The 27,706-nt window shown below is 37.1% G+C and overlaps 1 protein-coding gene across 2 annotated transcripts in view; it reads right to left on the bottom strand.

Annotated features, from left to right (window-relative positions):
- Positions 1 to 27,706, bottom strand: part of RABGAP1L (RAB GTPase activating protein 1 like) — an 808,808-nt gene that overhangs the window by 364,467 nt on the left and 416,635 nt on the right. For both annotated transcript variants that reach the window (XM_017866952.1, XM_017866951.1), the window contains exon 14: positions 5,849 to 5,962. In XM_017866952.1, coding sequence (XP_017722441.1) covers positions 5,849 to 5,962 — 114 coding nt within the window. The remainder of the gene's footprint in view (positions 1 to 5,848; positions 5,963 to 27,706) is intronic.

Below are 27,706 nucleotides of genomic sequence, written 5' to 3'. Positions count from 1 at the left end.
TAGAGACGGGGTTTCACCGTGTTAGCCAGGATGGTCTCAATCTCCTGACCTCGTGATCGACCTGTCTCGGCCTCCCAAAGTGCTGGGATTACAGGCTTGAGCCACCACGCCCGGCCCTGAAAAGATTTAAAGAGGAAAAAACCTAAATCAAACTCTGACTCTAAGAGATTAATATTTATCAGTATGCAAATTTGGTACCTTCTTTATTCTAATGGAGTAACTGTGGGGATCAAATAACAACATGCAAATAAAAAATGCTTTCAAAACCACAGGGCCTTACAAATTTTTACTATTACTGTTATGATTATGTTGATCAACAGTAGGATGGTTCCCCAAGTCTTTCTTGTATGACCTGAAAGAATTCATTGTTCCCTAAGGAAGTTAATTTGCTTTGAGAATATGCTGCTGTTCCTAAGTGTCTGTTAAAACCACTTAATTCACTGCTCATTAGAATGTGCTGGCAAAGCAGGTGGTCCCAGGGGTTCAAAGGATCCCTTGGCAGCCCATATTTGGATCTGCATTGGAAGGTTGCCATAATTCAAAGCGGCTTACTAGGAAATCAAGGGAGAGAGAGCAGATACACAGAGAATAGAAAAATCTGCTTGATTCTCCAAGGACTTCCTGATCCCTCAAAAGCACTGCTCCAAACTAAATCCTTTTGGATCCATCTGATCCAAGAGCACCTATCATCCCACAACAAAGGGCTCTTACTCTGGAGCCCATCCGATTCCAAAGACATGAGTGGAAGGAGCTCCACAGAAGTAGGAGGAGCACTCAGTCAGGGCTATGTAAAGAATAGGGGCTGGGCGGCTGGGCACAGTGGCTCACGCCTGTAATCCCAGCACTTTGGAAGACCGTGGCGGGCGAATTGCTCGAGTTCAGGGATTCAAGAGCAGCCTGGTTGACATAGTGAAACCCTGTCTCTACTAAAAAGACCAAAATTAGCCCAGAGTGGTGGTGCGTGCCTGTAATCCCAGCTACTTGGAAGGCTGAAGTGGGAGGATTGCTTGAGCCTGGGAGGCTGGAGTTGCAATTAGCCAAGATGGCACCACTGCACTCCAGCCTGGGCAACAGAGCAAGACTCTGTGGAAGGAAGGAAGGAAGGGAGGAAGGGAGGAAGGGAGGAAGGGAGGAAGGGAGGAAGGAAGGACGGACTATAATTTGTTCAGTAAATGCTGACATTCAAACTAGGGCTCATTCAGACACACCAAGAAAGAGTTGAATTAAAAGTAGTCAAATGGCTAGAAAATTGTATTGAAAATAATATCAACTAAGTGAAAAATAATTCATCCTCATAATCACAAATATCCCCTATGTCTAGAAAACAATATAAATCATGTATGATTACATGTCATTTTAAGAGTCAGTGATTGCATTCGTCAAAATTATGCAGCAGATAACTCATCATTAGTATCAAAACAATGCTTTAAATGCCCTAGTTTTTATAATAAATCCAATCTTTTTTGATAAAAATATTTGGTAAAATAAGAGTTAAGTTTATTTTGTCCTCCTATAAACCATTATGCTATCAAATTATTAATCCAGATAAACAAAAGTATTGATCTCTCTATAATATATTCCATCTCTCCCATTAAGTTAATAGCAATATCCTCTTTTTTCAGAGAGCATTTACACCAAACAAAAAATGAGAAAAAGCAATATGCACAAATTAAATTGTACACCAAATATCACTTCCAATTCTATTGTTGTGAATAATATTTTAGCTGATTACTATGATTAACTGGTCTTAGGTCTTACAAAGAGATATATCTCTAAAAGTACACCACTAAATGCACTCCATTGACGTGACAAACCAAACACTGTAACAGAAGGCCAGGTAAAATCTTCAGGTTTAAGGAGAAGACCCTTTTATATCTTTAGTATTGAGAGTCAGAGCTAATAACTGACACAGGATTTAACTGCTAAATTCTGCATTTATGTGTTATATGTCAGGAAAAAAAAATTTAAACAACACTGAGAATCATAGAAAATTGGAACCGGAACAATCTTATCAGATACCACACCCTTACAAGTTTCCCTTATTCTTAGATCTACTGAGTGAAAGAATCAAAACCAGAACCAGATTTCCTGATGCCCAGTGCTTTAAACTGTACCAACCTGTCTCCCAGCTTACAGCAGATTTTATATCACATGTTAAATAATAAAATGCAAAATATATTTGGGGTGGTAATATATTCTTCCCTGTCTTATGGACATTCTTTTAAAATATGTTATTGACCTAACCAATAGGAAAAACAGGGAGAGAAACAAGGAAGAACCAAATTTGCAGAAACTTTCATTTGTAGAAATCTATTAATTTGCAAACCTTTTCATCTGCAGAAACCTATGAATTCTACTAATACTTTCAGCTCAACTTCCCCCATATAAGTTTATGACAACAGAAGAAGCTTTGAACCATTTCAATTTCTTCCTACTCTGAAAAAGATATTAAGAGGCAAAACTGGAATTGACAGGGCTATTAAAACATGACAGTGAATTTTTAACAGTATTCCCTCTAACGTGGCAGTTCAAATCATTTCTCCTTTCACCAGAGCCACAGAAAACTTCTCAACTACAAAGTCAGATTGTCGTATCCTTGAAAACAGAGTTGATTTCTAAACTTACTGTCATTGAAATTCTCTTAATTTCTGCTCAATTTAAGAGAACAGTATATTATATCCCTAGTGTAGGCTCTACTGATGAAGAATTGTCAAAAATAAATGAGGTAATATATGTGAAAGTACTCTGCAAATGTAAAATTATTTTAACATATAGAAAACACTGTATTTTTATTTAAAGGCCTATGATTGTGTTGCTGATGTGAAGAAGACGCAGCTTTCTTAGTGGTTAATCATTAGATGCATTTCCTTTAAAATCAGGAGAAAGAAAAGGTATCTGCTATGATAGCTTTATTTGAACACTATACTAAAGGTGTGGTCAGTGCAATAAGACAAGAGACAAATAGAAAAAGAATAAGGATTGGTAAAGGAAAAGTAAAACTGTCCTTATTTACATATAGCAAAGCAGCTAAGATAAGATCAAGGTGTTATTAATGTTTATTGAATTCTGCACGGGGTGTCCAGAATAGAAACACAAACGTGGATTGCTGAGTGTGAGGTTTAATGCTAGTTATTATTCTAGAACCAATGGTTCTGGAAACAATGTTGGAACAGTTAGACTACACAGTTAGACTACTTTTAAGCCTTAGACTACCTTTAAATGGTTAGACTACCTTTAAGCCTTAAAGGTTACACACAGGTAGCTTTTGGGAATATGGGATGGGAGTCATAAAATAAAACACTGTGGTTCAAATTGGATACAAAAAACAAAGAAAAGTGGATGTGGAACCTTGAGAATAATGCTCCATTCTAAATTACTCATAAGTATGCTATCCTAAATTACTCATAAGTATGCTATCGTATTTGTGAGCTACCATCGAACTTAAGGTTTCCTGGCATGAGCACTGGATTACTAAATAATAGCAAATCAAGAGGGGAAGGAACCGGGTCAGTCACAAACCAAGTGGTCTACAGGGTAGGATGTATACATCTCTGCTCACATCCATTATCAAAGACTGTTGTGAAATTATTTTTATGTATATACAGCTCAGTACAGCATTAAAATCCTTAAAAACTTTTATTACTTTTATTTAATACTATGTCTAGTGTAATTTTGTTTTCTACACCTTCACAAAATTTAGTGTGATTTAAGCTACTTGTCGATAATAAAGTATCTCAGATATAAATTTTACAATATTCTTCATTCAGAAAGAGCTTTAAAATGGTTTAATCATGTTGTAAAACATATACTGACAATCTAAAATGGCCACATGAGCTCTGTGAATGTACTGATGAATATTTTCGAATGAATTCAAGGTTGCATTATTGTTTGCAACACCAAAGCAAAGTGTATCAACTATTTAAAAGTGCCCATTATTCAACTTTTATTTTTGTGTTTAGTAATGTTTCAGATTATTTCCCCTCTAAATATTACATAACAAGGCAAATACTATTTTTACTACAATGGAGCAAAATTTTAAGTCAGAAGTTGCAAGCACATTAGAACCATCTGTTTTAGCTTTATGAAGAAAGTATCTAGTATCAATCACAGGAAAGCTGAGGGAAAAGTTATTGACTGGCTGAAAATATACTATATGCTGGGGAAAAAAATGTTCCATATGCCATAAACTAGACCCTCTTAAATAAACTTGGAAATGATATAAATTTTCCTAACCTCTTTACACAAGCCAGTGTTAATCAGTTTGCAGAATTTCAAATTAGTAGAAAAAATTTTTAAATAATTACTTTTGTCCTTCACAGGCATATAATGAACATATAACTTTTTTTTGTGGCATCCAATGGTCTTTGGTACTTTTCAAAGTAGATGCTACATCATTTTCCAAAGATCAGTATACTCTCAGATTATAAGTTACATATTTCTAGCTCTGAATGACACATTCATATAAAAATAGATTTCTGATCAGCATATATTTATAAGCCTCCGAAATAGTTAGATCAAAAGTATGAGAGAGAGAAAAGCAAGGAAAAAGAGACAGGAGTGGGAAGAGGCCAAAACCACCAACATGCAAGGACTTTAATGAAAGCTGTGCCATTTGCAGAATTAAACATTAATCCTACTTGGTTAGAATATGTAGGCAAGTGCTTTTATAAGTGCTCTTTTTTTTTTTTTTGAGACGGAGTCTCACTCTGTCGCCCAGGCTGGAGTGCAGTGGCCGGATCTCAGCTCACTGCAAGCTCCGCCTCCCGGGTTTACGCCATTCTCCTGCCTCAGCCTCCTGAGTAGCTGGGACTACAGGCGCCCGCCATCTCGCCCGGCTAGTTTTTTGTATTTTTTAGTAGAGACGGGGTTTCACCGTGTTAGCCAGGATGGTCTCGATCTCCTGACCTCGTGATCCGCCCGTCTTGGCCTCCCAAAGTGCTGGGATTACAGGCTTGAGCCACCGCGCCCGGCCATAAGTGCTCTTTTTAAAAAACAATAAATATAAAACGAAATAGATTTGTGAATATACTTCTGACTACCTACTGGCTCATATTTGCTACTCATTACAAAGGCTAAATTGGATTATTCAGGAACTGATTACCTAACTTACAAATTAGCCATGATGTTTGCCTTTTTCTCCATACTATTACCAAATTTTTGTGCAGTTCATTATTCATTAATCATCTCTTTAGAATGGTAGATATGAACAATGTGAGTAGACCCACCACACTTCATTCTGCATTTCTGATAAAATTAATAACTTGATGGCTATTCTATACTGATAGAGACAGAATCTTCTGTATCCAAGCAAAGGACATTTACTGAAAATCAGGAAACAGTTTTTTCCAGGCCTACTAATAATGAGGGAGAAAAAAGATTTCAAAATAGGATATAAAACCACACAAAATATATGATGTGATATAACTCAGAATATATCAACAACATCCAATAACTTGCCAGTATTCAACAATAAGCACACTGATTCTTAGCTTGCCTGTTGTCAGAAAAATGGAGACAATTGCTGCATGATCTTGTCAGAAGGACAGAATCATCTGGGACTCTTTTGAGCTTTTACAACACAGCCTGAGAGGACCTTTTGTTCCTTTCCTGTTAGCAGGAGAGCCAAACGGAGGCTATGCTGCGCCTCCTCCCTCACGAGGAGGCACGAAACATGCAACCAAAAAGTCACTTTCTAGGATCAGTACTGAGGATCTCATAGCGTGTGTGCAAAGCAGAAAACATGGCATAGTGCAAATAAGAAATGAAGACAGAGTAAAAAAATCCTTAAATGGGTTTCTAAAATACAGCTCTGTAAAATAATTTAGAAAAGTGAAGTAGAGGGTCCTACCTTGCAGATTTTATAGAGCGATTCCTGACCATCTCCTCCAGTATCTTTAAAGTAATCATGTGCGGGAAATGTACGATGAATATCTCGAGTAATAACACTCTCCTGGGCTGAGTCCTAGAAAAGAAAAAAAAACAGACCTGGTTATTAAATTTTTTTCCAGTTACAAAATATAATATATGCACATGGTAAAAAACTCAAACAGCAAACAAGTAAACAACAGAAAAACAAAAAAACTTCCCTTCTATCCCAGACCCATAGTCCTATACCCAAGATAAGTGCTACCAACAGCTCCTTTGTATCTTTTCACCCATCCGTCTATATATATTTGTGTGTGTATGTATGTTTATATGGGGAGAAGGGGCAGGGATGGAAGGAAGTTGTATACATACATCTCCATAGAAGCAAACTAGACTGTTTCTTTCACTTAATGGGATAACAGAGTGTTCCTTATCAAGACATGTACATATAGTTTATTCTCTGTAGGAGCAGTTACTTTTTAAAAATAAGGTATATCTGGATATAGATGTATCATAATTTAACATTTTCCTATTAGTGACCATATTCTTTGCTTTATTTATATAACAAATAATATCATAAGGAATATTTTATACATATGTCTTATGCACATGTTCAAGGATAAATTCCTTGAGGTTTAATTGCAAAGTCAAAAGTTACATGCATTTCCAATTTTGATGAACGTACTCTCTCTATATAATTTTCATTCCAGTACATACTCCAAACAATAGTAGAGTATGCCTAATACCACAAATTATCTAATTTTAAATCTGACAATCTGATAAGTAAAATTCAGACCACGGTCATTTAAAAGTAAAATACTATCAATCTTTCCTAGGTTAATTACCCAACAAACTGATTCCACAAAACAGGAAGCTACAGGCTACTATATTAAGATGATCCCTTTTTTTTTTTTTTCTTTTTGAAGTAGAGTCTCACACTGTTGCCCTGGCTGGAGTGCAACGGTGCAGTTTTGACTCACTGCAACCTCTTGCCTCCTGGGTTCAAGTGATTCTCCTGCCTCAGCTTCCTGAGTAGCTAGGATTACAGGTGCCCACCACCATGCCCAGCTTTTTTTTTTTTTGTATTTTTAGTAGAGATGGGGTTTTACCATGTTGGAACAGGCTGGTCTCGAACTCCTGACCTCATGATTTGCCCACCTCGGCCTCCCAAAGTGCTGGGATTACAGGTGTGAAGGATGATATCTTCTTTAAAGATAAGCCTAGATATTTGTTGAAGACAAATTTAGAAACCAAAATCCCAAATTGAGTCAAATTCTAAGCCTTATAAAAATAATTAAATATTCTCTTGATTTTACTTTATTCCTGGAAATGTTTGTTTTATCTTTGTAATGTCAAGAAAATAGTATGGGACTACTTTTAGCCACGCTGATGGTGAAAGTATTTTGTACAGTTCACATCAGACTACTTATTGCAAATTAAAAGAATTGCTTAATGTCTTATTTCCATAAAGATTTGAAGAAATCCTCTCTTCAGTCTCAAATCAAGAAAGAAAGAAAGTTTAATATATGTTATTTTAATGAATGCCATTTCTTTCTCTCTTTATAGCTGTGAAATATACAAGAAGGGGATGGTTGATTAGCTCTAAGGTAAGCCATTACCTTTTCTTGTTGCCTTCATTTCAGTTGCTATTTCATGCTGGGTGGTAATTAGATCTTATATACAGAAAGAGAGGAAGCAAACCGAAAACTTCCAAATGTGCTAGCAAACAAATTTGCTTACAAGTCGATCCAGAGGAAATTCTGATGGCTTACAGGAATGAAATGCTAAACGTGAATTAAAATAGAGCCTTAAAAAATCACCATAACTTAAGCAAAAGGATACAGAGACAATTTACATTTGTCAAGGTAAATGTAGTTTCTAATGATAAAGAAAACTGCAGGGAGGGGTGGGGGTATAGAACAAGGTAAGTATAAAGGTATTGTATAAAGGGATATATTATGAAACATTTGTTTTATCTTGTCTAGAGTCTTGAGTACAAAAATGTGGTAACCAGGCAGACCAAAGTTTTCACTGCCAGGTTTTATCCAACAGAAGAGCCCTCTTTCCATAAGTTAATAGTTTCCACTTATAAACTACCTGACAGATGAGGAATGAAAATGTTACTACTGCCATTGCTGAACTATTTCAGTGTACTGGGAACCATATGTGCCCAGTGGCCCGCAGGATAACTCTTTTGTACTTTTCAGGACATTAAGAGAGATAAATCATTGGACTGTATTCTCTAGAAACTGATTATGCATTTAGCATTATGCTGTGTTTAAATGGTTCCAACAGTCTGATTCAGGGAAAGAAAAATTGGTAGAAAAAAAAAAATCTAGAGGGTAAATTTGCATAATACTGAGAATTTTTTTCTATGCACACTTGACCTTCCATATTTAAGAAATAAAGGACAAAATCAAATGAAAATAAAATCACCTTGTCCTTACTTAATAAAATTTCCTGGCCGGGTACGGTGGCTCACGCCTATAATCCCAGCACTTTGGTAGGCTGAGGCAGGCAGATTGCCTGAGCTCAGGACTTTGAGACCAGCTTGGCAACATGGTGAAACCCAGTCTCTACTAAAAAATACAAAAAATTATCCCAGCATGGCAGCACATGCCTGTAATCCCAGCTACTCAGGAGGCTGAGGCAGAAGAATCACTTGAACCTGAGAGGTGGAGGTTGCAGTGAGCCGAGATTGGATCACACGACACTGGGTGACAGAGTGAGACTCTGTCTGAAAAAAAAAAAATAATAATAATTAATTAAAATAAAATTTCCCTTCCTAGGATTACTTTTAAATGTTTAATACATATGTGTTCCTAGAGTTTTCTTTCTGTATAGTGCTCTCATTTGGCTAAGGGAATAATTTCTAGAACTTCACTTTATAGACTAAACAAGGTATGTTGCTACATTATTCACTGATCAATCTCATATAAGTGAAGGTCAGTAGATTGTAACAGAGTCTCATAAACAGCCTAATAGGAATGAAATTGTGTACTGAACTTGTGAAAATCAAAAGAAAATAATTATGTTTTTGAAGCAAAAGCTAATGTCAACCCACTTTCCAATTACCCATAACAGGTGAGAGTAGGAACAGTTTATATTTCAGGAATGCACATCTAATCATCCAAATTCACTCACTCATTCAACAAATATTTGAGTCAAGAAAGTTACAAAACCTAACATTTTCAAAAGGAAAACAAAACAATTTTCTCTTCAATATTAATTCCTTTCTTTTAGACTTATTCTGATTGTAATGGTCAATTTTACAAGAAATATAACGAAGAAAGAGGAAGGACAAAAGAGGCTCAATAATTCATCATCTAAATATCTGGAACTAAGGGCTTTCTTGTGACATTTTATTTTATATGGCTAAAACATTTTATAGCACAACCAAAACTGATATAAATTCATTTTCTGAGAAGATTCCCATATATGCAGGGGCTCCCTAAGTCCCGCCAGTTTTCTCCAGAATGAGAAGAGGGAACAAGTCATTCCTTTAGGGGCAGCCACTTCACCAATATCTAGATGCATAAATTGCTCCAGAACTTACTTCTCAGCAGGTGTATCTCCCATTTTGCACCTAAAATACAATATTTTAATGGCCGTGAAGCCAGATAAACTCATTGATTCTATTTCCACTTTTCTCATTTAATTCCTATAGGATCTCAGACAAGTTACTTAATCTTGCTAAACTTCAGTTTCCTCATCTGTAAAATGGGATGATACTATCAAATGCATAATGTTATTTAAAATAACATTATTTAGAATGTATGTGAAGTACTTAGCATATTGCCTAGTATAAACTGAGTACTTGTTAAATAAATAAAATTATTAATCAATAACAAGAAATATTTTTCCCATTTTCATAAGAATCATTATTCAACTGTTTAAAATTTTTGGTGAATATACATTGTAGACATTCTTCTGTATTTGTACACCTAAATAAACAACTCTTTTCTGTTACATTATGATTATGAAACCAATTCCTTTAGAGATTTACAACACAATGGATTCATGCACACATACTCTGTTTAATTTCCAATCATGTATTTTATGTGTCCTAAATTACCCTTTTTTCTATGAATCTATTCATAAAAGCAACAATGAACAACTATTCAGATAAAGTACAGCTTTTATCAACTAATACACACTCTGGCCCCAGCTTTGCATGTAACCCACACAATAAAGATGTACACAAATATGTCCAGAAGGATAGAAAGGATAGGGTACAGTAGAACCTAAATTTGCCAGAGCAATCACCATTTCCATCAATACTTTAGAATGTAGCTTCTAAAGATAAAAAGCAGTTGAAGTCATGTATGGAAAGGACAAAAACAACTATCACAACTATATACCTCCCTTCTGGACCATCACCACCAAGAATGTAACTCATATGCAAAGTCCTTGAGAGTATCCTTTCTCCTGCCTTAGTCAGGATGGTCCATAAACAAAAGCTGACTCAGATCACAAAATAGAAAGACATTTGTAATAAAGTCTGAAAAATTGAGTTTTATCTCCCATACCCCACGCCCTTGACGTTATCACAGAGAAACTAAATCTGCCTTTCAAGGATTCTCTTTAATTTCCAAACCATTAGGTAGTAAGAATAAACTTATTCTCAAAAAAAGACATTGATCTCTACTGGATAAAATCATAGTCCAGCAGAGAATACAATTCAGCTTGCTGAAGATCAGCCTAAAACCAACTCTATGAGATGAAAGCAACTTGCTTAACTTTTGATCAATTTAAAGTAGGTTCAATTTAGTGCCTGTTATCAAGAGTATTACATGAACTGTTCTCCCAGTATAACTTATATAAACTGACATGTTTGCAATTCTCTTAACTCTTATTCAAAGAGAATCATCACTTACTTGCTCACTGTGAGAAAGAAATGAATGCAGCATTGAAGTGTCAACAAGCATTAGGAGGATAGCTTTGTATGACCACAGCCTATTATTTTTTATGAACCAATTTCTGGGCTGTCAACAACTAGAAAGGTATTTTAGTGAGGAAGACTGTTTTCAAACGAAACCTTAGCAGCGGCAGAAGTGTAAAAGTAATATTCTGTCAAATGAACACTTTGTACCTTGATTTGCCATTATTTTAAAAATTGTGACAGCATCTTTTTTATTAATCCCTATCATCAAATCCAAAGTGTAAGCTATATTTTCACTTTACATCTACCACAAAATCATTTCAACTTTATAAGTATTACACCATACCAATCTTTGAGTGCCATTAAACATGACAATATAGACTGTCCCTAGCACAATCAGTAGGCAGATAAACAATTCAAAGCTGAAAAACTCTTTGACCTCAGACTTTGCCTTCTATTCTTACTCCACAGGGAGCCTCCTTTAGTTCTATGTTGGATGGTAAAACATCACAAACTAGTCTGCTAACATGTTCCTGAAAGCAGATGGGTTTGCAGTGGTCGGTCTGATTTATTCATCTTGACGTTTGCCAAAAATCCAAAGAGGCAGAGATGAAAAGAGAAAATATAAAAGTGTATTCTAGCCGGGCGCGGTGGCTCAAGCCTGTAATCCCAACACTTTGGGAGGCCGAGACAGGTGGATCACGAGGTCAGGAGATCGAGACCATCCTGGCTAACACGGTGAAACCCCATCTCTACTAAAAAAAAATACAAAAAATTAGCCGGGCGAGGTGGCGGGCGCCTGTAATCCCAGCTACTCGGGAGGCTGAGGCAGGAGAATGGTGTGAACCTGGGAGGCGGAGTTTGCAGTGAGCTGAGATCCGGCCACTGCACTCCAGCCTGGGCGACAGAGCCAGACCCCGTCTCAAAAAAAAACAAAAAACAAAAACAAAAACAAAAGTGTATTCTAGTTTCAAACATGCTACTAAAATCATGAACTGAAACAATAACACAAAAAGGCCGGGTCATTGCCAGCCTTTGTTCCTTGAATATGGGGTGGGGGGGGGGTCTTAAGTGTGGTAATACAGAAGAAAAGGAAAAAAACCTCAATCAAATCATATTGTGAACGCATTGCTTCCCAGTCACTGCACAGAAACGCTGCCAAACACTTCAGAATCAAAGCCAGACACAAAGGTCAAAAATATAAGCCATATTCTAGCTTCAGGTTGAAATAAACCTCTCCAGGGAAAGAAGCTACAATGAGAACTAAAGGGAGGCGGGTAGAGAGGAGAGGAAGAAGCATATTTCGAGAGCAGTCAATATTCATGATGTGTACTTTGTTCTTGAAGGAAGTGCTGGGATTCCAGGGGAAAATATTTGAATACAACAAAGCATTCTTTCAAGAATATAAGACTAGGAAGAACTGAGGCCTATGGGCATAGCCTCGATTTCCCACAGATCTTAAGTAATCTAGGTCAGAGTTCCAGATTACTTTCTGACAAACATGTGGGGTTACTTTTAGACTCCAGATACACCTACCCAATACTCCTGTGGTCATATTTGGATATGCCTTCGTTCTCAGGGTTGCTGACTGCTCATTGTTCCAACTGGGGAACTTGACATTCTTGGAATTCATATCAACAGGCAATAATGAAACCTGCAACTGCTTTTAGGATAAAGCACAATAGCTGAACTCCATGCTGTTATTTTCCAAAGTTATAAATATTTCTCATTTTGCATTATCTTTAAAATTGTGATTTTTATCAAAACAGCTCTTTGAACTCTTTTGAAATACATGCAAATTTTAAGAAAGAGCTCCATATTCATTATCCACTATATAAAATCATATTCTTTTACTTCTCTGAAAACTTTTAAGGAATGCCTCAATAAAACTAGGGTTTGATGAACAAACCTATTTTAACCTAATTATTACAGTTTATAATTTTATAACTTTGACCATGTGTGCACCCATATATGGTCAAAGTTAATAATTGTTTTTATAAGCTGAATAATTTTTAGTAATTTTAGAAAACATTCTACCACTTCCAGCTGGGCGCGGTGGCTCATGCCTGCAATCCCAGCACTTTGGGAGGCCAAAGTGGGCAGATCACAAGGTGAGGAAATCGAGACCATCCTGGCTAACATGGTGAATCCCCGTCTCTACTAAAAATACAAAAAAATAATAATAATAATTAGCTGGGCATGGTGGCGGGCGCCTGTAGTCCCAGCTACTCAGGAGGCTGTGTCAGGAGAATGGCGTGAACCTGGGAGGCGGAGCTTGCAGTGAGCCGAGATCACGCCACTGCACTCCAGCCTGGGCAAGAGAGCAAGACTCTGTCTCAAAAAAAAAAAATTCTACCACTTCCTCAATCACTTTAGATGCTTCTCTTTGAAATTCTTCAAGCTGAATTACATTTTCTTAAATTGAATAATACAAAAAGCGACTGTAAGGCCACATGCATTGGCTCAGGGCTGTAATCCCAGCACTTTGGTAGGCTGAGATGGGAGGATAACTTGAGCCCAGGTGGCTGAGGTTCCAGTGATCTGAGATCATGCCACTGCACTCCAGCCTGGGCAACAGAGTAAGGCCCAGTCTCAAAACAAACACACACACACACACACACACACACACACACACACCCATCCCACAAAAGTGAACATATATAAAATTAAGCTTTTGTTTCCTGAATAGTACAAACTCATTCATGTATTCAACAAATACTTTTCTTAGCACTTACTAAGAATCAGACACTATTCTAGATGTAGAAGATGTAATTGTTAGCAAGAATAAGTCTCTGACCCTATGGAGCCTATAATCTGGTAGTAGGAAAGAAAGACATTAAGCATATAATGTTGATTGGTTAGTAAAAAGTAATATAAAAATAAAGCAAGATAGGCCGGGCATGGTGGCTCATGCCTATAATCTGAGCACTTTGGGAGGCTGAGGTGGGTGGATAACAAGGTTAGGAGCTGAAGACCAGCCTGGCCAAGATGGTGAAACCCTGTCTCTACTAAAAAAAAATACAAAAATTAGTCGGGTGTGGTGGCAGGCTCCTGTAATCCCAACTACTCAGGAGGCTGAGGCAGGAGAATTGCTTGAACTCAGCGGGGTGGAGGTTGTGAGCCAAGACTGCACCAGTGCACTCCAGCCTGGGTGACAGTGTAAGACTCCATCTCAAAAAAAAAAAAAAAAAAAGCAAGATAAAGAGATAGTGAAGAAAGGGCTGACATATTAGGTAGGGTGGTTTTGCCTCTCTTGAGTGAGATTATTTAGAGAAATATTTAGAGAAAGAATATTACAGTCAGAAGGGAAAGCAATGTGCAAGGCCTTGAAGTGGGAGTGGAATGGCAATACTTCTCTTGACATTTTCCAGCATTTTTCTGACCTGTATGTTTCCAGTGTCTTCAATGAATTGTCAAAAATGATTCCAATATTTTTTTGGATTAACTTACCTCAGAAATTTATAAGTATAATTCACATCATTTTTACAAGATGATTTAATTCATATATTTGAATAACATACTCCTATTTGCATGTCTATATGAAAACTTACCGTTGAATATTAATTTAACATTTGTTATGTGCAAGACATTGTAATAGGATCTAGGGGCTCAAAAAAACACAGGGCATAGTCCATTATTTCTTTAAATTGCAAAAGGTTTATGATCAACATGTAAAGACAAGATACAGGTATAAATACTGATGGAAAGAAATAAATGCTAACAGCCAAAAAAATTATACGGTCAATGTTAGCTATGGGAAATCTGTAGAGAATGTCTGCAAAAGTGGTCAAGTGGTGAAAGTGGCCTTCCACAGGAGATAGGGCCTGGGCTGGGTTCAACAAAACCTGCAGATCATGAATGAATATATTAACAGCAAATGTTGTATGAACAAACCCTCCAAAGCAGGAAAGCATTTGGCATGCCCAGTAGATGTGACTCGAATTGACTGCAGAAGGGAATTCATAAAAGGACAAGTTGAGAGAGATCCAGAATATAGAAAGGTGATCTTCAATGAAAACACTTTAACTTAATCCTGTGGACAATATGGAGCCATTTCATCTGTCATAGTCTGTGTAGTCTTCAGTTTTGTAATGCCGTTGGTTCAAGTTTGGTTTCATCTCATTTACTAATCTGGATACAATAGAAGTGTAGTGAAAAATTAACCTTACTCAAAGAGGAAGTTTGAGCTTTTGCCATTGTGTTATAATAGGTGACTCTAGTCAAAGAACATCAATGCTGATGGGTGGGGGGGGGGGGGGTCTTTGCTTGCCATGGGGCGCCTTGGCCACTGAATAGTCTAACAATGTTATTTATGACTAAGGTTTCGGACCATGCCATTCAAGTTTTACCTACAGAGAGGCTGGAGAATAAAGGTCAGCCACATAGGTAATATGTGATTGAGCCTCAATAAAAACTCTGGGCAACAAGGCTTGGGTGAGCTTCCCTAGCTGGCAATACTCCAGGTGTACTATCAAACACTGATGCCAGAAAAGTAACATCCACTACTCATGGGGAGAGGACAAAGGAAGCTCTGTATTTGGTACTTCTCCTGGACTCAGCCCTTTGTGTTTCTTCCCTTGGCTGGCTTTAATCTCTATTCTGTAGTTGTAACACACTGTAACTATGAGTATAACAGCTTTCTGTCAGCTCCCATGAGCATATCTAATGAATTATGAACTTAAGGATGGTTTTGATAACTCCCTGAATTTACAACTGGTGTCAGAAGTGAGGGCAGTGTGAATTGTGTTCTCTCTAACTTTCAGTTAGTTAGACTCTCACAAATTGACCATCAACAAATTTGAATCTCACTATGGTATTCTCACCAGTAAATTTTCTCTATTTAGATATATGTATCATTGTTTGCCTTTTCCTCTGTCATTAACAAAATATTATTCATAATAAAATAGTTCCTCAAGACCGTGTTAATTTTGAAAACTTTTAAAAAATAACCTTTAATTTAGAACTTCCAAAGCTAAATATATTAGAACCACTGTTGACCATTTTACCGCTTGTTCACTGAGGCTGTGAAAAATCTGTATCTAATCAGTGAAAGGAAGAATCCTAAGTGAAAAGTTGATCACATAACTATTAAAATGATCTTGGAATTCCTTTTCATAAAGTATCACCTGAAACTTCAAAGAAGAGTGAGTGCATTCCAGTCTCTTATCCATTTCAAAAAAATTGAATAATAACTACATACCTACAAAAATTTCGGTAATGTATATATTTTAAAATCCTTCAGGATCAACAGTTATTCTATTTTGGGATATAGATTTTGAAAAGACAATTAATTTTATACCAGTTCAGGTTATATAATTGCCATTTTGTTCCTTTTTATAACAGTACGTTTCCATTAACATAAGGCTTTAGTCACCTAAAAGTAGAAGATGCAAGGATCACAACAACATCAATACAAAATAGGAATGCCTAAGAACAGAAGGATTTGTTCCCAAGAGACTATAATAGTTCTAGTTCTCAATTATAAAGGTTACTTCAGTAAATTAAATATCCTCATTCCATCTAGTAACTGTATGATGGGGCATTTTTTGTCTTACAAAGCCTGGTTAATATTACAACTTTCTTTTCTGATACTCTACTTTCTTCATTTTTCTCTATTTGAGAGGGTCAGGTGCTGTTTCTGCTACAGATTTGGTGATTATACTTCCTCCAGAAGTAGGCAAAATATTTTGGAGATAGGGCAAAGTTGAAACTTGATTAATCCCTTTTAGAATAAAGCCAAATCATAAGTAGCAGTCTAGAGATTTTTCTTCTACATTTTTTCTCTATATATCGATTCAGAAATGAGGATTGCCAATCTAAGAATTAAAAGACTCAGGTAAATATGCATCCTAGCTCCTGGACACAGTATATTCCTTTTCAGTTTCTTTGCTGGCTCCTTCTCTGCTTACTTCTTGTCTTCTGCTTTGCTTACTCTCCACACTTTCAAGGGAAATCTTATCCATTTCTGTGACTTCAACTATCATTTATTTTCTCTCTCCTGGATCTTTATTAAAGTAGGGGTCATATCTTATGGATTATTAGAATCACCTGAGATGCTTTTTCAGACCATAGTACCTCCAGGCAGTTTGTATTTTTAACAAGCATCTATGTAGCCACCAGCAAAAGGCCACAAACTGTTACTTGAGAACTACTGGTCTAACAGAACTTCATTCCACATTTAAAACCGAAGTATAAAACTCAATTCAGAATTATCCACATAGTCAAGTATCCTTTTTATTCTCAACCACAATGGAGTGAACTTCCACTCCCATCTCTGAGCTGACATACAAAGAATTACTGTGGAAGTCTTCCCTCCTTTTTCCTCACTTAATCAGTTGGTCCTCTGGGCTTTCACTCTGCTATTTTAATTAACTAGTGTCCATGTATGAATACCCCCACTTGATTGCCAGCTCTAGGTCGACCACGATCAATTCTTATGTGATTTCCTGGTGCCTGAGACTTTAGTAGGCACGAGGCAAATGAGTACTGAATAAATCAGAATTAGGGAAGCAGGTGGGGTAACCATCTATTCCCCAAGATGGAAACAGGCTCAAGTTTTTAAATTTTTGCTTTGAAATTTAAGTTCTCTCCCAACATCATTTTGTCAACAGGAGTAGCAAAAGGTAATAATTTGTGCCATAATCAAAGAAAATGACAAGGATTCCTAGACTTCCAAACCAAAATTTCACAGCAAAATGCATACCAAAATGTCATTTCTAATATCAAAGATGATATACAAAAATAATTTTACATATTATATAACCTATGGACAAAACAAAATGGATCTCTATCTTAAAATACAAATGTAAAATCCTACTATTTGATTCATCCAAAATAATTTTTTAAAAAAAACTGTTTGGGGTTTGCTCATTGAGTTTTACTTCATTTTATATGAAAAGAAGTAAAAAAGATAAAGATACATTCAATCCCTGCATTATTTTAAAATCAGTCTTATTAAAGTGACAGATGAATTACATAATGTGTATGAAACACTGTTAGAAGCAAATTATAATAGTTTTTTTCTTAAATCTCAGGTATCTGTCTTAGTTTATGTGTTAACTTTTTCACAGATAAATAGCTTGAAGCAGTAGATTGATAGCAAGGTTAGGTAAGGATCAGAAAATTCCCATTCAGTGTACCTCTGGATTATAGTGCGTAATAGGCTCAGGTTCTTTGCTGTTCTTAATACCATATGAGACAGAAACAGTTTATGGTTAAGGTCCTCGCTTTTAAAATTCCCTTCTACCACTTTAATCAATATACATATTTGCTTTTGATCCGTATGCCATGAGGAATAATTTTTATGTTACTTTCTCCTAAGTGACTCTCATGCAGCTAAGAGAACATTTTTAAAGTCTGAATTTGTAATAAAAAGAAAGAAAATGCAACTGCTGTTAAAATTAAGAAACTGTAAAAGTAACTTCACTTATTCCTTAAGTATTAAGTTGCCATTTGTGGAAGGTATTTTTACTTGATTCAGTGGCTAGTGGCTATAGGGCTAAAAGAAGGTTTCTTTCCAGGAATTTGTCTGGCCTTGCCTTTTTATTTAGACCCAGTTCTACAAATAAAAACTCTTTCATTTTCCCAAAGTTTTAAGTGGTTGATAACAAATTACATATACAAGACTGTTCTTACTTTGCATAGCGATTAGTTATAAGTGTTAAGGTAATTAGGCATAAGTGTTAAGTAGCTCACAATAAGAAAATATTAGTGTTAAGGTAATTCAGTATAAGTGTTAATGTTAAGTAGTTCACAATATGAAAATATTATGAAAAAATAGATATTATTCAATATATTGTCTAAGTACACAAACCAACCATTGTTTGGGCCAGCTAGACCTTGTGTGCTTTTTTGGCACTACCATCTATTAATAGGTCAGGATATTATCACTTTATGCCTAAACTATTTCAAATAATCAATTCCCTAAACTTTCTGCCCTTCGATCAGTCTATACAGTACCTTTAAATTAATCTACCTGAAGCACTATTTTGTTCCCATATACCATTCAATTCCATCTATAATATTGACCTGTTACCCTCAAATGGAAAAAAGAAAAAGAATTATTCCATTCTATCTGAATCACATTCCATTCTGCAAAGTTGTGCTTTTCTTTAAGCTTCAAGGCTTTGTGTAATTTCCTCTGCCTGAATGATCCTACATCCCATATGTTCCCCTACTAAAATCCTGCTCATCCATATAGGCTCGTCAGATTCCTTCCATAGTGCTTTCCTAATGATTCCAGGTAAAAACACCTTTTTCCCTTATGTTACTATAATACCAAGTTGTATACACTTATATAACACGTACTCACATATTGCCTTGGGCTAAGACATATCTTACTTCCACTAACTGAAAGATAAGCTCCTGGCCACTATAGGCAGCACCTTACAGTAACACATCTAGTACCCTAAATGTAGTAGGGGCTGAACAAATATTTGTTGAATAATTATTATTATAAATGATCCATATGATAGAAAGAAGAAAATGGTGAACCAAGGCAGAAACGCAGAGGATGAAGAAAAAGGTTATATCGCTGCTTAAGTGGAAGGTGAGTCATGCCTCACACTGAGGCACATGTGAAAGCTAGGATGGGGCAAATTTTTCTTTGTTGGGCACTCACATCTGCCCTGTGAAATGCTTTGAGCTGTCTCCCTAGGAAGAGGGTTTATAAAATCCATTATAAGGCAGAATGCTATCCAATGGAACTACTGCCATAATCAATGCCATGATTCACGACATTTTTACCCACATGAAACAAATGATCTCATTGTTCAAAATCACACCTTCCTAAGGGTTGCTTGGAGGTAACTCTGGAGCAAGTCATCACATTGTAGTTCTCAATACTATCTTCCTGATGTGTAGGAAAGAAGAACCAAAGAAGTTTTTACATAGGTTTATAAAACACACATTTTGCTTAAATCTTTATTCAACTCAGCCTCGGCTAAAATGCTTTATGAAGAGGATGTTATGCTCCAATTATCCAAGTAGCCACTGGAAATAGCTCTCTTCCAAGTTAGTATTTCATGCTAATCATGGCTGTGATATTGTATTCAAGATCATAATGTAAGTGATACAGCCCTGAAATAAAACTGGAATAGTGTAAACCAGATAATTTTTCACAAATGCAGCAAATATGAGAGCCACAGAGAACACAAAGGAGTGGTGGCTGATTTTGAGTCTTTAGACAACAAAGATGCAGCATTGTGATCCTGAGTATCAGCCCAGAGGAAACCTCTGCTTTTGCCACCAAAGGAATGTCTGTAACCCAACAGTTAGGGAGAGATGGAGATGAGATTGGGCTAAGTGGGGCAAAAGAGTGGTCTGGCCCTACCCTCTAAGAGCAGGTGTTGCAACACCACAGGACCACTGCCCATAGAGAATGAAGGAAACTTTGGCAAAGTGATGGGGGAAAAAGATGACATAAGTTGGGGGCATAATATTTCATAAAAGAATTCTTAACTTGTTAGCTCTTTGTTTGTATTTTACTAAAGGATTTCAGTAGGGCAACTATAAGAATTAATGTCCCTATGAAGAAAATTTAGGGGTGGCAGTTAAAATATAAAATGCCCATTTAGAACACATGGAATTTAATACTGCATTGAACATACTGATATTAAAAATTAGTCGTTAATTATCTGAAACCAAAATGTAAGTGGGTGCTCTGTATTTTTATTTGCTACATATGGCAGTCCTACCCAGATTACTAATATCATAGTGTTGGGAAAAGCAACTCCCCAGTATCTGCATAAATGGTTTTATTCTTGATTAAACACGTTTTAATATTTATGTATGAAAGTTACCATATTTGATATAAACTAGTCACATTTTACTTCACAAGCTAGCTATGTTACATTTATTTAATTAAGATGCAAAAATACTAGTTAAAAGCTACAGATACTGCTATGAATAGAATCAGAAAAATCTGAACTCAGCTATAAAAGACTGAGAGGAAATTGAGGACTCTGAGATAACAACGGACAGACATCATCATTAATGAGAATACCAAGCCTGTGAGGCACAGAAAAACTGAATTTTGGCCTGGAAAACAAGATCAAATTAAGATATACCAGACTGGTCTGAGGTCTCCAAAGACACGAAGGCAGAGAACAGATGAAGATTCCCGCTAGTGAATAAACGACAAAGATGCTGAAAATGTCTGCTTTGTCAACATTATCTCTCCTCTGATCAAATGCCAAATAAAGACCAACCAATTAACATCTGAAAAAATGTTCTGGTCACAGAAGAAAGTAGCTTTAAAATTGGCATAATGAAATAAACCCGTGGTATGCCTTATCAATGGACAGTTTATTTCTCTAGTATTGTCATTGCAAGTATTGATGTGAAGTGGTATCAGGGCACAATCTGAAAGACAGTGGATGTGGCAGGCTGGGGACAAGCACCATTATATATGACTACGAATTCAGGAAAAATCAAAATTTATGAGTTGCATATTTTAAACGAATTATTTTTGAATTAATAAAATGTCTAAGATAATACAATTTTTTTTTTTTTTTTTTTTGAGACAGAGTCTTGCTCTGCCACCCAGCGCTGGAGTGCAGTGGCCCGGATCTCAGCTCACTGCAAGCTCCCCCGCCGCCTCCAGGTTCCACATTTCCTCCTGTCCTCAGCTCCCAGCTAGCTGGGATAACAGCGGCCCGCCTCCTCGGCTCCGGCTAGTTTTTTTTTTTGTATTTCTTTAGTAGAGATCGGGGCTTTCACCCGTATTAAGCCAGGATGGTCGCGTCTCCTGACTCGTGATCCGCCGCCCGTCTCAGGCCCTCCCAAAAGTGCTTGGGATTTACAGGCTTGAGCCACCGGCCCGGCCACGATAATAGAATATGAGACATCTACACTTAGCTATTCGTAATTATTTTTCTGAAGGGTTTTAAATTTTTATTGAAATTTCATAAACTAGTAGGTACTATATGAAGGGTCTTCAAAATGTTGATGGAAAGTGTACATTATTAAATACCAATGCATGAATTTCAAAACATTTGCACCAAAACAAATTCCCCCTAACTTGTTATAACATGTCTGAATAGGATCTAGTTTGAGGCACTAAAAAGAATAAGACATAAATTTGAAAAGAGTCCCTTTCAGTGCAACATTAATTCCACCAAAACTGAAAGACAAACATCAAATTCAGGGTGAAGATTGAGTGGAAGAACGGTGAAATCAATGATGCTTTATGAAAAGTTTATGAGGACAATGCCCCCAAAGAAATAATCAATTTACAAATAGAAAATTCACTTTAAGAAGGAATGAGATGATGTTAAAGATGAAGCCTGCAGTGGCAGGCCATCCATATAAATCTGCAAGAACAAAATTATCTTGTTTGTGCTCTTATTGAAAGGGCCCAACAATTAGTTGCAGAAACAAAAGCCAACACCACAGACATCTCAATTGGTTCAGCTTATATAAATCTGACTACAAATTAAAGTTGAGTAAATATTCCATGAGATGGGTGCCAAAACTTAGATCAGCTTCAGATAAGAACAGAGTTTTCAATTAAATGTTGCACAAGTGGGTTCAAGATCTGAAGCATTTCTTTGAAGAACTGTAATAGGAAATTAAAAAGGAAAAAAAAAAAAAGCCTTTACAGTATAATCCTGAAGACAAAGCATAATCAAAGCAATGGCTACCAAGAGGAGGAAGTGGTCCAGTAAAAGCAAAAATAAACCAGTCAAGAGCAAAGGTCATGGCAACAGTTGTTTGAGATGCTCAAGCCATTTTGCTTGTTGACTTTCTGGGAGAGACAAAGAATAACATCTGCTTATGAGAGCGTTTTGAGACACTAGTCAAAGATCTAGCAGAAAAATGCCTAGGAAAGCTTCATCAGAGGGTCCCTCCTCACCATGACAATGTTCCTGCTCATTCCTCCCATTAAACAAGGTCAGTTTTATAAGAGGAGTTTTGTTTGTTTTGTTTTGAGACAGGGTCTCACTCTGTTGCCCATGCTGGAGTGCAGTGGTGTGATCTCAGCTCTCTGCAACCTCTGCTTCCCAGGTTTGAGCGATTCTCCTGCCTCAGCATCCTGAATAGCTGGGATTACAGGCATGTGCTACCACGCCCAGCGAATTTTTCTATTTTTAGTAGAGACAGGGTTTCCCATGTTGGCCAGGCTGGTGAAAGCCTGACCTCAAGTGATCTGCCTGCCTCAGCCTCCCAAGGTGCTAGGATTACAGGTGTGAGCCACTGAACTCACCCTAATTTTATAAGAGTTTTGATGAAACATTATTAAGCATCCACTTTACAGTCCTAGTGTGGCTACTTGTGACTTCTTTCTGTTTTCTACTCTTAAAGTAAAGAGCACCCATTTTTCTTAGGTAATAATCTTACAAAGATGGCATTGACATGGTAAACTGCCAGATTCCTCAGTTTTTCAGGGATGGACTAAATGACTGTTATCATCACTTACAAAAGTGTCTGGAGAGAAGGCGGTGGAGCAAGATGGCTGAATAGCATCCTCCAATAATGATCGCCTCCACAGGAACACCAAATCGAACAACTATCCACACAATGAAGCACCTTCATGAGAATCAAAAATCAGGTACACAATCACAGTGTCTGGGGTTTAACATCATATCAAGGAAAGAGGCACTGAAGAGGGCAGAAAAGATAGTCTTGAATTGCCAACACCATCACCTCTACCCCCTAGCATTAGCTGCATGGCACAGAGAGAGAATATGTGTGATAGGCAGAAGGAGAGGACAGTGATTGTGGGACTTTGCATTGGAACTCCATGCTATCTGTCACAGCAAAGAAACACATGGCAGAATTCAGCCAGTGCCAATGGAGGGAGCATTCAGACCAGCCACAGCCAGAGGGGAATCATCCTTCCCTGTGGCTGGTATCTGAGTTCCAGCTAGGCCGACTGTGGACTAAAGTGCTTTGGGGTCGTAAATAAACATGAAATGCAGTCTAGGCCACAAGGACTGCAATTCCTGGACAAGTCTTGGTGCTGTGCTGGACTCTGAGTCAGAGGATATGGGGTATACACAACCTATGAGACACCAGCTAGGCCAGCCCAGGAGTACTTGTGTCAGTCCTTCCCCAACACAAGGCAGCACAGCTCACAGCTCCAGAAGAAAATCCTTCCTTCTGCTTGAGGAGAGGAGAGGGGAAAGTAAAAAGGACTTTATCTTGCAATTAGCACACTAGTTTAGCCACAGAAGAATAGGGCACCAAGCAGAATCCTGAGGCCCCCATCCCAGGATCTAGCTCCGGGATGACATTTCTAGACAAATTCTGGGCCAGAAGGGAACCTGCTGCCTTGTAGGGGAGAACCCAGTTCTGGCAGCATTCATCATCTGCATGGGCCTTAAATAAACATCAGTTGCAACCAGGCAGTAGTTGCTGTGGGCCTTGGGTGAGACCTAGTGCTGTGCTGGCTTCAGATGTGACCCAGCACAATACCAGCTGTGGTGGCCATTAGGACAGGCTCTTTTTACTTGAGGAAAGAAGAGAAAAGAGTGGGAAAGACTTTGTCTGGCGGTGGGGGTGCCAGTTTGGGTGGAATAGAATAGAGCGGGAGGTAGAATTCTAAGGTTCCTGATTCCTGACCCTGGCTTCCACATGGCAATTCTGGCCTTGAATGAAGATTGGCAATTATCAGGCAGCAGTCGCCTCCGAATTTGGACAAGACCCAGTACTGTGCTGGCTTCGGGTCTGACTAACCACAGTACAAGTGATGGTGGCCACCAGGGTGCTTGTGTCACCCCTTTGCTAATACCAGGCAGCTCAGGATGGAGAGGAAGATTCTGTCTGCTTTGGAGAAAGTAAAGAAAGAGAACAAGAGCCTTTGCCTGTTGTTCCAGAAAATTCTCTTGAATCTTATCAAAGAACATCAAGGTGATCTTGACAAGTCTGTAAAAGTCACAGTGTTACTCGTTTGAGGTGCCCCCTCATGCAGATATAGCTGCAGTGATCAAAGGGTTAGGCCACAATACTCAATTCCTTTAGAATACTTGGAAAGTCTTCCCCAAAAAGACAGGAACAAACAAGCCCAGGTTGCAAAAAATACAACAAATACCTAACTCTTCAATGTCCAGACACTAACAAACATCTGTAAGCATCAACACCATCCAGGAAAACATGATCTCAAAAAATGAACTAAATAAGGCACCAAGGACCAATCCTGGAGAAACAGAGATAGTGGCTTTTCAGACAAGAGAAGTTAAAAAGTGAGAGAGATGAATAAAAGTGTGACTTTTTATTAGTTTTCCTTCTGCTTTTTTATTTGCTTGGTTTTACAAGCAGTGTTAAGTTGAAGTTAGTTTTAAATGATTGGTTACAAAATGTTATTTGCAAGCCTTGTGGTAACCCTGAAATACCTACAACACATACAAACACACAAAAAAAGGCAAGAAATTAAAACATACCATCAGAGAGGAGCACCTTCACAAAAACAACAGTAAGGGAAAAGGAAGGGACGGAGGGAGAGAGAGAGGGAAGGAGGGAAGGAAGGAGGGAGGGAGGGAGGGAGGGAGGGAGAAAGAAAGATCATAAGGCAACCAGAAAACAAACAACAAAATAGCAGGAGTAGGTCCTTAGTTTATCAATAACAATATTGAATGTAAGTGAACTAACGTCTCCAATCAAAAGAAATGGAGTGGCTGAATGGATTAAAAAAAACCAAGACCCAATGATCTGTTGGCTACGAGAAATATATTTCACCTATAAAGACACACATAGACTAAAAATAAAGGAATGGGTAAAGATATTCCATGCAAATGAAAAACAAAAAAGCAGGAGTAGCTATACTTATATCAGATAAAATAGAATTAAATATGAAAAACTATGAAAAGAGACCAAAAGGTCATTACATAATGATAAAGGGGTCAATTCAACAAAAAGATATAACAGTTATAAATTTATATGCATCAGCACTGAAGCACCCAGATATATAAAGCAAATATTATTATAGGTAAGAAAGAGATAGACCCCAATACAATAATAGTTGGAGATGTCAACATCCCACTTTCAGCATTGGACAGATCCTCCAGACTGAAAAATCAACAAAAAAAAACACTGGGCTTAGCACTATAAACCAAAGGGACCGAGCAGATATTTCATCCAGCAGCTGCAGAATACATATGCCTCTCCTCAGTGCATAGATCGTTCTCAAAGACAGACTTGCTTTTTTTTTTGGCTTTTTTTTTTTTTTTTTGAGACAGAGTCTCGCTCTGTTGCCAGGCTGGAGTGCAGTGGCATGATCTCAGCTCACTGCAACCTCCGCCTCCCGGGTTCAAGGGATTCCCCTGCCTCAGCTTCCGGAGTAACTGGGACTACAGATGAGTGCCACCACGCCCAGCTAATTTTTTTGTATTTTAGTAGAGATGGGGTTTTCCCATGTTGGCCAGGAAGGTCTTGACCTCCTGACCTTGTGATCTGCCCCCATCGGCCTACCAAAGTTCTGGGATTACAGCCGTGAGCCACCACACCTGGCCTAAAATGTTTTTAAAACCTGAAATCATCGCAGGTATCTTCTCAGACCACAATGGAATATAACTAGAAATCAACAACAAGAGGAATGTTGGAAACTATACAAACACATAGAAATTAAACACTATGCTCCTGAATGACCAGTGAGTCAATGAAGAAGAAGGAAATTTTAAAATTCCATATGTAACAAACCTGCACGTTATGCACATGTACCCTAGAACTTAAAGTATAATAAAAAAAAAAAAACAAATTAAAATGGAAACCCAACACACCAATATCTCCAGAATACAGTGAAAGCAATACTGAGAGCAAAGTTTATACCAATAAGTGCCTACATTAAAAAGTAGAACAAAGAAATAACTAAGATGAAAGCAGAAATAAATGAAATTGGAAAGAGAAAAAGAACAATACACAAGATTCACAAAACAAAAGGTTAGTTTTTTGAAAACTTTTTGAAAAGTTTGAAACGTTTTTTGAAAACAAAATCAACAAACCTGTAGGAAGATTAAGAAAAAAAGAGAAGACTTAAATAAATACAGATATTTTAAAAAAATTACAGCTGATTCCACAGAAATTCAAAGGATTATTAGAAACTACTATGAACAACCATATGCCAATAAATCAGAAAACCTAGAAGAAATGGACAAATTCCTAAACACATATAACCTACCAAGATTGAACCAGGAAGAAATCAAAAACTCGAACAGACCCATAACAAGTAATGAGACTGAGATGTAATAAAAAGTCTCCTATCAAAAGAAATCACAGAAAATGATGGCTTCACAGTGGAATTTTACAAAACATTTAAAGAGCTAATATCAATCCTATTCAAACTATTTCAAAAAAATAATGGATGAGGGAATACTTTCAAACTCATTCTATGATGGCAGAATTACTCTGATGCCAAAAACAGACAAAGACACATCAAAAAAAGAAAATTTCAGGCCAATATTTCTGATGAATATTGATACAAAAAATCCTCAACAAAATACTAGCAAACCAAATTCAGCAACACACTAAAAACACCATTCATCATGATCAAGTGAGATTTATCCCAGGGACTAAGTATGGTTCAACATATGCAAATCAATCAATATAAACATAATATCAAAAGAATGAAGGACACAGACCATATGATCATTTCAACTGATACAAAAAAACCATTCAATAAAATTCACCATCTCTTCATGATTAAATTTTAAAAACCTCAAAAAACTGTATACAGAAGAAACATACTTCAACACAATAAAAGCCATAAAGAAAAGAACCACATCTACATATAGGTAAAACCTGAAAATCTTTCCTCCAAGATCTGGAACAAGACAAAGATGCCCACTTTCACCACCATTATCCAACAGAGTCCTGGAAGTCCTAGCTAGAGTAATCAGATAAGATAAAGTAATAAAGGTCATCCAAATTGAAATGGAAGAAGTCAAATTATCTTTATTTGCAGATGATATAATCTTATATTTAGAAAAACCTAAAGACTTAATCAAGAAACTATTAGAACTGAGA

This window comes from Rhinopithecus bieti, unplaced genomic scaffold (genome assembly GCF_001698545.2).
Source record: "Rhinopithecus bieti isolate Rb0 unplaced genomic scaffold, ASM169854v2 scaffold_1853, whole genome shotgun sequence".
NCBI classification, from domain to species: Eukaryota; Metazoa; Chordata; class Mammalia; order Primates; family Cercopithecidae; genus Rhinopithecus; species Rhinopithecus bieti.
Note: the sequence above shows the minus strand (reverse complement) of the source record. Positions and strands in the feature narration are given on the sequence as shown.